The 12,537-nt window shown below is 33.6% G+C and overlaps 1 protein-coding gene across 1 annotated transcript; it reads left to right on the forward strand.

The window, feature by feature from the left end:
- Positions 1-3,876: 3,876 nt before the first annotated feature.
- Positions 3,877-6,263, forward strand: LOC134718376 (putative nuclease HARBI1). Its single transcript, XM_063580874.1, has 3 exons — positions 3,877-3,885; positions 5,012-5,302; positions 6,066-6,263. Exons 1-3 carry the CDS (start codon positions 3,877-3,879, stop codon positions 6,261-6,263), a joined length of 498 nt encoding a protein of 165 aa, XP_063436944.1.
- The last annotated feature ends 6,274 nt before the right edge of the window (positions 6,264-12,537 follow it).

A 12,537-nucleotide genomic window follows, 5' to 3' on the forward strand; every position in this document is an offset into this window, starting at 1 on the left:
TTTGTCACATCAGTGAGGGTCTGGAATTGGGGAGGGGTGTCAGGGGCGGATTTAGGCGGGGGCGTGGCGGGCGTGTGCACCCCCTAAAATTTGCAAAGCATGGGTTGTTTTCTAACTTATTTAAGTATCAGAAGACACCATCCCTTTTTTTTTTTCATTGACAGTATATAAAACAGTCAGTTTAACAGAATCAACGTGATTATCAATCAACTGACCTACGATTTATTTAAGTTCTATAAATATTATATACCTACTGAAAAGGAAGATGTCAAACGCGGAGCTGCGTTTGATGACAAATAAAATAGGTTTTTAGCAGTTCAAGTACAAACAATTGTTACATTGTATTTGCGGTTTTTATAATCAATTTCTTTGATAATCGAATTTCCGAAGCATCCCTATAACGGCCTTACTCACTTTCACAATTTCATCATGGCACGGCCAAGAAAACAGTCCAGATGAGATTCTTTCTTAATGTTTAAATACTGTTTCAAGTGAAAGGTTAGCTTATTATTTGTATCTCTGTGTCTTTATATATTTCTTACTTGTAACCTGGAAATTTTTCCGAATTGTGTACCGCATTATTACATGCATGGGACCCTCAGAAAATAAACATATAACTACGTAAATGCATCTCATTCTGATTTTATGTGGTTTGTGGCGAACACGGTATATATAAAGTCTGGCACGACCTCCGAAAATTAAAAAAGTAAAAACAGATATATTATGAAAGGACAATTCAAAATCACGGAGAAAAGTAGAAATTTTCGTTAGCAAAATCTAATACTAGTATTGGTCAGGTGAGCTGTTGTGATATGTCTCGTCTCACCTTGCTTCCGTCGGTCCACCCGTCAATCTGTCAACTCATCACATTTCCATCGTCTTAACCAAGTTTGTCGGGGCTGGTGTTATGGAGTGTTAAAGTAATTCTTAATTTCATTTCACATTATTGAAACCGTGTACAATCGGCTTTGACACATTGACGACGTGCAAACAAGGGTTATTTCTTTTTGTGATGTTTCTGTATTTCTTTTTGTCACAACTACCAGCACCATGTCTTTCAAGTATTAGTTCAGATATTTATTACCTGATATAGCTATATAGATCATTTTACAATAAGTGCTGGTGTCTTGATAGTAGATTGGTTTGCATAGGAACACATAATCAAAATAAAATGTTCGCATGCTCCTCAGATTCTGTTTTTAGAGCTGCAGCTTTATAACTGTAGCTTTATAAAATCATATATGCAATATGAATCTCTTAGTGCGTAGGTTAGGGGTATTAGGAGATTGTTGTAGATTTTTCTAATTTGTAGGAGACCTTGCCATCATAACTTGAAGTTCTTCGCGGAACAGGAACATATATGTATATATATTGTTCTAAATCTGTCCGTCCATCCGTTAGTCAGTCAATAGTGATTGTAGATTGTTGACAGGGTGGATTTAGGCGGTTTCTGCTAGAAACTTAATTTCTCGCTAATTTTACCTCACAATAATTCGGAATACCTACATTGCACCCCTTTAGAAGAATATTTCATTAATTTTACCTCAAAAAATGTTTCGCCTACGCTCCGCTCGGCGAATATATAAAACTTTGCACCCCCCCCCTAATCTCAAATCCTGGATCCACTCCTGGGTGTCGTATTTACAAACTGATTCACCTCAGTGACACATGCAACAGTGGCGGATCCAGGGGGAGGGGGGTCCGGGTGTTGGAACCCCCCTTTTTTTAGGCGATCAATGTATTTGAATGGGGACATATAGTTGGACCCCCCCCTTTATCCTGAGTTGGGACCCCCCCCCCCTTTAAAAATGGCTGGATCCGCCCGTGCATGCATGTAATTCAGTACAAAGTGTCACATTTTCCTTCGTCAACTTTGTGACACATGTAATTTCAGAAAGTCAATTGGCAATGTTTTTTTGTAGAATAGTACATTTGTTTTGTACAAGTTCAACTTGTATGCGAACACAGGCATGTGCACTTTTCTTGTTGGCTTTATTTCAAGAAAAAATAACTAACCTGTTCCCTTTGGAAATGCAGAAATTTTCACTTCCGCATACAAAAGTCTTAACACTTTCTGATACGTCAAATCCTCTGTTTGCTAAGAAATTATCTCCCTGTAAAGGCTTCGATAATTTTCAGTTATTTTCTTGTTACTTGATCGTCCACCCTCGCGTGAATCCAACCATTAGACAGTATATTTAACTGCGGAGGGTCACCGACTGATATTAATAAACAAAACATACATGTAATAACATCAGATACACATACAACACAAACAGACAGACAGACAGACAGACAGCACATATATGTATTAATACATAGATAGCACATGCAGAATACAAGCTAAGCAAGTTATATATTAAAACAAATGTCAAATATCAGCACATAGTAGCACATAGTACTTATATCGGAGTAGCACATGCAAAATAAAACACTATAAGCACAAACAAAAGACTGCATGCAGCAATAGCAAAGGTAATGCATAAGCAAAAGAAATAAATAGCTAAATAAAAAAGTGAAAATAACTGCAAAAAGATAAAACATAAAAAAACAAAAAACAAACAGCAGGCTTCGAGATCAAGTTATTGGGCAGCAAGTAAGTACATTATTTACAAGAACTGCATGTACATTTTTCTGAAAAACACTAGGTGGAGATAAAAAAAAATATAACTGGCCAAACTGGTTGATAAGCTCCTTGCCTCATTTGGCAGGGAATTCCAGAGTTCTGCTGCCTCATAACTAAAGCTTTTCTTACCACACCTTGTTGTTTTTGGTCGTGGTATATCTGCTATGCCTTTGTACCTGAAGTCATGTGAATTTTCTTTAATATTTACTAAACTATGTAGGAATTCTGGACTTGATTTATTAATTATTCTATATGTCTCTAATGCCATGGTTCTCAATCTTCTCATTTTAAGTGCTAGTAGCTTAGACTGTTCAAGAAGTGTATCGTAAGAATTTGTGTAGTCGTTCTAAATAAATCTGAGTGCTCTTTCTTGTATTTTTGTTCTATTTTCTTTGTGTTTTGTTCACTACAGAAGTGCCATGTAAGAGGACAGAAGCTGAGGTTTGACATGATAAATGAGTGGTATATTGTAAGTTTAGAAAGTCTGGTGAGATGAGTGCCAATTCTTTTTAGAACGTTTAGTTGTCGTGCAGCTTTTTTGCAAATATTTGAAATGTCACATTTTATATTGAATTCATTTAGGTTGAAAACGATATTTTGAGTGTGTGTTTTTTTTACCTATGGCAATTGCCTGGAATTTTTCTGGGTTTGCCTGCATTTTGTTGAAAGAGAACCATGATATTAGGGAATTACTATCATCCTCTGAGGGTTTAATAACTAATTCCAAAGTAGTACCTGTTTTTGAGAGGGTGTTATCATCAACATAGTTATATGAATCACAGTGTTTGACAAAAAGAAAAATAGCATTTATGAATATATTAAATAATACAGGGCCTAGTATAGATCCCTGAGGAACACCTTTATATATATCTTGCATTTGACTCTGGCCTATTTTTACACACTGTTTTCTTGCAGTCAGATAGCTTTTGAGTATATACAGAACAGATGGACTAAGGCCATATTTTTCCAATTTAAAAAGAAGTAAATCATGTTATTACATGTATGTTTTGTTTATTAATATCAGTCGGTTTAAAGATTTCTTAAGAGCTCATGTTCATTGTTATTGTGTATATATGCAACCCGACTTTACTTTACTTTTACTTTTTACAGTGTGAATGGGGTATATAAAATATAGAATAATTGGGGGAACAACATTGTGTCCGGGGATACAGAGGCACGTATGTATGGTTTAAACAAATCAGGACTAATCTGAACACAATCTAATCAGTATATACTTTGCTTTCGTCAGAATGGTCAGCGTATTTGAAGTTTTGGAGGAATGTTTATAGGTTTCTACTCATTGTTCAAAATTCACATGGTACATGTAAAATCAACCTTTTCGTGTATATTTGTGCGTAAAAAAGCAAGTATCACGTTTTCCGATATTTTATGATTCCGTAACTTTTCACATGGGGTGGCTCATATGTGTTTTGTTCTATACTCGTATGGTCTGGGCAACATCAGTATATAATTTGCTTTCGTCAGCGTATTTGAAGTTTTGGAGGAATGTTTATAGGTTTCTGCTCATTGTTGAAGGATTGTCAGTGACATCATATTATAAGTTATATGGTTCGCTACTGACCCCATACGGATCCATAGAGGGTTAGTAAAATCCATAGGGGGTGAGGCCGGAAACTTAACTGCAGCTTTCACGAACCCCATATGAAACTTACTAACCCCATACGGTCTCATAGGGGGTCACCACGTGACGGCGTTTAACCAATCACAACGTGATAATTCATCTGTGGTCCGATAAGATATTTTTGTAGGGTTGTTATGTCAGCGACGTTCTCCATGTCTCGCTTTTTTTCTATTTGCCTATATACTCCACCCGTACACATGCGGTCTTGGTAGTTTTTACTACATTAATGTACATAAAAGGCAGTGACAGTGAATATTATAAAGAAATATAAACAAAACAATCATGATTACCATTTTCTTTTTTCGAATTTCGGGATGTCGGAATTTAAATGTATTTAAATTGGGACCTCTGGATTTTGTGTTTTTAAGCCCAGGATTTCGGGATCAGGACCCCTCCTACCCCCCCCCCCCCCTTTTTTTTCCCCCATACTGAAGGAAACATACATATTTATTTCACTGAAAACAATTTTGAACATTTATAAATTATAAAATTATATACTAATAGTTTCAATCATCTGTATGCATGTATTTTGTTTGAGGGCCTCAATGAAAATTATACTAATTGAGTTGCACTTTGTAATTTAGAAAAAATAAATATTATTAACTGGAGTACCGATAAAGTTCCTATCCCGCCTTTTATTTGTCACAAGTAACAATAGACTGAGTGAACTTTATTCAAGCTGCAGTTAACTGTAACGTTAATTAGTACTCTTCATAGAATTAAAGTAGTTTAATATTTTTCAGGGAAATTTAATTACCAATATATCTGCTAACTTGCCAGGGTCAACCCATGATTCCCACATCTTCAACACCTCAAACCTATTTCACTACCTGGAGACAAACAACAGAGGACTTGCAGACGGTTTGATACTAGGAGACAGTGGGTATGCATGTCGCCCTTTTCTTATGACACCCAATCTTAATCACAGAGAAAGCCACCAGCAAAGATTTAATAAAGCACACTCCAGTACAAGATCCATTATTGAAAGGGCTTTTGGAATCTTAAAGAGACGATTTCATGTTTTACACTCCGAGGTAAAAATAATTATAGAATACTTTGAAATATGATAACAAATAAAAAGTGGTTTGATTTTCAATGACCAGAGACCAAATTACTTGGAAGTTAACATCGATAGGTAACAGTACAGCCTTCAACAATGAGATAATCCTATATAATGATGCATATAATAGCTATAATGGTTTATATAATGATTAACCTCACCAGTTTCATACAAAAAATGCCAAAAAAACTCAGTCATGCAGAAAAAATTATATTGAGAAAAAAGGGACACAAAAAAGAAACTAATTTAAAAAGGATACTAAGGGATATATACCATTTATTATTTGAAATGGTGGTGGTGGGGGGGGGGGGGGGGGGGGGGCTAGGATGAACAATGCATTTTTATTTTTCACACTTTCATACATGGATTGTCATCCTGCCTCTTTTTTTACTCGAAACTCTTGTCCAGTCTTCTTTTTAAATTTCATACAAGCTACACTATCCCTATAAAAATTAAATGGCAGCTCTGTAAAACTAGAAACAATCGTTACAGAAAGACGCGCAGTTAATAGGGATTATAGTGAACCTGTTATTTAAGTAACTATATATCGGTATTGTCTTTTTTAGAATGCAATGAAAATAATCATTAACATGGTACTTTTTGTTAAAGTGGATATCTGCATGGGTAATTTTCCAGGAGACAATATTGTAGATGGGAATACACTTCCGAAACATTTTTTTTTAAATGAAAGATAATAATTATATCTTCCTGCCCATAATTTTGAAATTAAATTTCAGGTCAGAATGAAACCAGAAAAAGTCTGTCGAGTATTTGGTGCCAGTGTTGTTCTACATAGCATAGCTTTAACAAGGAATGAACCTTTTGAAGATGTTTGTGGTGTTCAGCAAGACCAACCAGTGCAAGTTCCGAATTTTGAAGGAGAACAGGATGGTAGACACATTAGAGAGCATATCGCAAGAGTTTTCTTCAACTGAAATACATGTTTAATATACAAGAGTCTTTATTTTTTCATCTAATATAAAATTGTGATATATAATACAAGTTATGTTTCCTCAAAACACATGCATTCAACATGTTGAATTGAAGGCTTAGCAAATTATGAGTTTATAAATACACTTACGGTAATGTGAGTTATTGGCACTACTGCTTGTTCGGTCGTCACGCTATTTTAAACATCATTTCATTGTTAATTATACACTGAATGACATTTTACCCTGATGATTGATTAAGGTATACAATTAAGGTCATCCTTTTGGATTTATTCGTCTTATCAGTGAAACCATTGCCACAAAGTGGGTCTTCCATAGACTTTTGGGTGTGTCGCCGGCACATCCGGTTGGAAAGGGGATTTACAATCTGATTGCATTGTAAGGATATAGTGTAACACCATGCATATTACAAAATCGTGTGAGGGGTCTGATCATACCTATTGTACTCTTTGTTAATTTGTTCTCATCATGTACATGCATGAAATATTTGCCACTGGATGTAAAGCAAACGATTAGAATGAATATAAACATAACCAATAAATGCATAGCCAGAATCAAACGAGAGTACACACGCTGAATGTCTAGCCTTCTTTACTTATCATTGATATTATGTTGATAGTCCTTAATATAAAGCTATATTACAACTGTCACATAAACTTAACATTAACCAAGAAAACTAAACATCGACCAATGAACCATGAAAATGAGGTTAAGGTCAAATGACATCTGCTAGTTGTACATGAACACCTTACAGTCTTTCCATACACCGAATATACTAGACAGTATCTGAGATATGGACTTGACCACCAAAACTTAACCTTGTTCACTGATCCATAAAATGAGGTCGAGGTCAAGTGAAAACTGTCTGGCAAAGAATTTGGTAATTGATAAGAAAAAATAAATATTTTAATTCATTAAAAGTTGAGAAAATGTTAGTGGAGTATTCTCTTTGTCTTGTTTCATTAATTCCAACAACTCTATCTGAATGTCTAATATCCTCATCTCTTTTGTCTGCTTTACCATTTCTCCCTTCAAATACAGTACCTGAAATAAAAATGATACATGTAGATCCATATGATTATTTTAACATAAATCTTTATATGTGTCTGTATACCTTATAATGCTTGTGGAATTTATTGCTTTGGATGTATATATCGAAACTCTAAATCCAACTTAGTAAAGTTGAATATACTTATTTTGGAAATTCATCTGTTACTTTCTATTAAATAACAACCTTTTAACGACTAAATATATATGTAATTTTATCTCGTAATTACGAGATAGTTTTCTCGTAATTACGCGATAATTACCTCGTAATTACAAGATAAAAAAATCTTAACTCGTTTTTACGCGATAGTTTTCTCGTAATTACGCGATGATTATGTCGTAATTACGAGATAAAAAAAGATTATCTCGTAATTATGCGATAGTTTTCTTGTAATTACGCGTTATTATCTCGTAATTACGAGATTAAAAGTGATTATCTCGTAATTACACGATAGTTTTCTCGTAATTACGCGATAATTATCTCGTAATTACGCGATAGTTTTTTTTCGTATTTACGAGATAAATATTTTTTGTGTGACCCTAATAGGCTTTCGAACAATGTAGCTTATGTACAATGAAATTGTAAAGGAGATGAATTCCATATTTTAATTGTTTGTAAAACAAAATAATATCCTTAAGAAATGAATACACACCTAGTTAGTTACTATAAGGAGATGTGGTATGATTATCAATGAGACAGATAAACAGTACTTGGTATAAAATAAGGAGATGTGGTATGCTTGTCAATGAGACAGATAAACAGTACTTGGTATAAAATAACGAGATGTGGTATGATTGTCAATGAGACAGATAAACAGTACTTGGTATAAAAATAAGGAGATGTATGATTGTCAATGAGACAGATAAACAGTACTTGGTATACAAATAACGAGATGTGATATGATTGTCAATTAGACAGATAAACAGTACTTGGTATAAAAATAACGAGATGTGGTATGATTGTCAATGAGACAGATAAACAGTACTTGGTATACAAAAAACGAGATGTGGTATGATTATCAATGAGACAGATAAACGGTACTTGGTATACAAATAACGAGATGTGGTATGATTGCCAATGAGACAGATAAACAGTACTTGGTATAAAAATAAGGAGATGTGGTATGATTGCCAATGAGACAGATAAACAGTACTTGGTATAAAAATAAGGAGATGTGGTATGATTGTCAATGAGACAAATATACAGTACTTGGTATAAAAATAAGGAGATGTGGTATGATTGTCAATGAGACAGATACACAGTATTTGGTTTGAAAATAACGAGATGTGGTATGATTGTCAATGAGACAAATAAACAGTACTTGGTATAAAAATAAGGAGATGTGGTATGATTGCCAATGAGACAGATAAACAGTACTTGGTATAAAAATAAGGAGATGTGTTATGATTGTCAATGAGACAAATATACAGTACTTGGTATAAAAATAAGGAGATGTGTTATGATTGTCAATGAGACAAATATACAGTACTTGGTATAAAAATAAGGAGATGTGGTATGATTGTCAATGAAACAGATAAACAGTACTTGGTATAAAAATAAGGAGATGTGGTATGATTGTCAATGAGACAGATAAACAGTTTTTTTTTTTAAATAACGAGATGTGGTATGATTGTCAATGAGACAGATAAACAGTACTTGGTATAAAAATAAGGAGATATTGTATGATTGCCAATGAGACAGATAAACAGTACTTGGTATAAAAATAAGGAGATGTGGTATGATTGTCAATGAGACAGATAAACAGTACTAAGTATAAAAATAAGGAGATATTGTATGCTTGCCAATGAGACAGATAAACAGTACTTGGTATAAAAATAAGGAGATGTGGTATGATTGCCAATGAGACAGATAAACAGTACTTGGTATAAAAATAACGAGATGTGGTATGATTGTCAATGAGACAGATAAACAGTACTTGGTATAAAATAACGAGATGTGGTATGATTGTCAATGAGACAGATAAACAGTACTTAGTATAAAAAGAAGGAGATGTGGTATGATTGTCAATGAGACAGATAAACAGTACTTGGTATAAAAATAAGGAGATGTGGTATGATTGTCAATGAGACAGATAAACAGTTTTTTTTTTTAAATAACGAGATGTGGTATGATTGTCAATGAGACAGATAAACAGTACTTGGTATAAAAATAAGGAGATGTGGTATGATTGCCAATGAGACAGATAAACAGTACTTGGTATAAAAATAACGAGATGTGGTATGATTGTCAATGAGACAGATAAACAGTACTTGGTATAAAATAACGAGATGTGGTATGATTGTCAATGAGACAGATAAACAGTACTTAGTATAAAAAGAAGGAGATGTGGTATGATTGTCAATGAGACAGATAAACAGTACTTGGTATAAAAATAAGGAGATATATGATTGTCAATGAGACAGATAAACAGTACTTGGTATAAAAATAACGAGATGTGGTATGATTGTCAATGAGACAGATAAACAGTACTTGGTATAAAAATAATGAGATGTGGTATGATTGTCAATGAGACAGATAAACAGTACTTGGTATAAAAATAAGGAGATGTATGATTGTCAATGAGACAGATAAACAGTACTTGGTATAAAAATAACGAGATGTGGTACGATTGTCAATGAGACAGATAAACAGTACTTGGTATAAAAATAAGGAGATGTGGTACGATTGTCAATGAGACAGATAAACAGTACTTGGTATAAAAATAAGGAGATGTGGTACGATTGTCGATGAGACAGATAAACAGTACTTGGTATAAAAATAAGGAGATGTGGTAGTATTGCCAATGAGACAGATAAACAGTACTTGGTATAAAAATAAGGAGATGTGGTATGATTGTCAATGAGACAGATATACAGTACTTGGTATAAAAATAAGGAAATGTGGTATAATTGTCATATGACAAACAAACAGTACTTGGTATAAAAAAAGGAGATGTGGTATGATTGCCAATGAGACAGATAAACAGTACTTAGTATAAAAATAAGTAGATGTGTGTGATTGTCAATGAGACAGATAAACAGTATTTGGTATAAAAGTAAGGAGATGTGGTATTATTGCCAATGAGACAGATAAACAGTACTTGGTATAAAAATAAGGAGATGTGGTATGATTGTCAATGAGACAGATAAACAGTACTTGGTATAAAAATAAGGAGATGTGGTATTATTGCCAATGAGACAGATAAACAGTACTTGGTATAAAAATAAGGAGATGTGGTATGATTGTCAATGAGACAGATAAACAGTACTTGGTATAAAAATAAGGAGATGCGGTATTATTGCCAATGAGACAGATAAACAGTACTTGGTATAAAAATAAGGAGATGTGGTATGATTGTCAATGAGACAGATAAACAGTACTTGGTATAAAAATAAGGAGATGTGGTATTATTGCCAATGAGACAGATAAACAGTACTTGGTATAAAAATAAGGAGATGTGGTATGATTGTCAATGAGACAGATAAACAGTATTTGGTTTGAAAATAACGAGATGTGGTATGATTGTCAAGGAGACAGATAAACAGTTTGAATTGTTTTACATTGTCTTAATGGGGCCTTTTATAGCTGACTATGCGGTATGGGCTTTGCTCATTGTTGAAGGCCGTACGGTGACCAATAGTTTTTAATGTCTGTGTCATTTTGGTCTTTTGTGGATAGTTGTCTCATTGGCAATCATACCACATCTTCTTTTTTATAGTACTTGGTATAAAAATAAAGGAGATGTGGTATGAGTGCAAATGAGACAGATAAACGGTTCTTGGTATAAAAATAACATGATGTGGTATGATTGTCAAAGAGACAGATAAACAGTATTTTTTGAAAAATAACGAGATGTGGTATGATTTTCAATGAGACAGATAAACAGTACTTAGTATTAAAATAAGGAGATGTGGTATGATTGCCAATGAGACATATAAACAGTACTTAGTATACAAATAAGAAGATGTGGTATGATTGCCAATGAGACAAATAAACAGTATTTGGTATACAAATAAGGAGATGTGGTATGATTGCCAATGAGACAGATACAGTATACAGTACTTAGTATAAAAATACGGAGTTGTGGTATGATTGCCAATGAGACTAATAAACAGTACTTAGTATAAAAATACGAAGTTGTGGTATGTGCCAATGAGACAGATACAGTACTTAGTATAAAAATAAAGATATGTGGTATGATTGCCAATTAGACAGATAAACAGTACTTAGTATAAAAATAAGGAGATGTGTTATGATTGTCAAATAGACAGATAAACCTTACTTGGTATACAAATAAGGAGATGTGGTATGATTGTCAATGAGACAAATAAACAGTACTTTATATAAAAATATGGAGACGTGGTATGATTGCCAATGAGACAGATAAACAGTACTTGGTATAAAAAAAAACGAGATGTGGTATGATTATCAATGAGACAGATAAACGGTACTTGGTATACAAATAACGAGATGTGGTATGATTGTCAATGAGACAGATAAACAGTATTTGGTATAAAAATATGGAGACGTGGTATGATTGCCAATGAGACAGATAAACAGTACTTGGTATAAAAATAACGAGATAAGGTATGATTATCAATGAGACAGATAAACGGTACTTGGTATACAAATAACGAGATGTGGTATGATTGCCAATGAGACAGATAAACAGTACTTGGTATAAAAAAAGGAGATGTGGTATGATTGTCAATGAGACAGATAAACAGTACTTGGTATAAAAAAAAGGAAATGTGGTATGATTGCCAATGAGACAGATAAACAGTACTTGGTATAAAAATAAGGAGATGTGGTATGATTGTCAATGAGACAAATATACAGTACTTGGTATAAAAATAAGGAGATGTGGTATGATTGTCAATGAGACAGATAAACAGTACTTGGTATAAAAATAAGGAAATGTGATATGATTGTCAATGAGACAGATAAACAGTTTTTTTTTTTTAAATAACGAGATGTGGTATGATTGCCAATGAGACAGATAAACAGAACTTGGTATAAAAATAACGAGATGTGGTATGATTGCCAATGAGACAGATAAACAGTACTTGGTATAAAATAACGAGATGTGGTATAATTGTCAATGAGACAGATAAACAGTACTTGGTAAAAAATAAGGAGATGTGGTATGATTGTCAATGAGACAGATAAACAGTACTTGGTATAAAAATAAGGAGATGTATGATTGTCAAT

The sequence above is a fragment of the Mytilus trossulus genome, chromosome 5, assembly GCF_036588685.1.
Source record: "Mytilus trossulus isolate FHL-02 chromosome 5, PNRI_Mtr1.1.1.hap1, whole genome shotgun sequence".
NCBI classification, from domain to species: Eukaryota; Metazoa; Mollusca; class Bivalvia; order Mytilida; family Mytilidae; genus Mytilus; species Mytilus trossulus.

Excerpts from the sequence above, each read along its gene's own strand:
- LOC134718376 (XM_063580874.1), top strand. Across the intron at positions 5,303-6,065 it reads TTCATGTTTTACACTCCGAG|GTCAGAATGAAACCAGAAAA; the intron begins GTAAAAATAATT and ends ATTAAATTTCAG.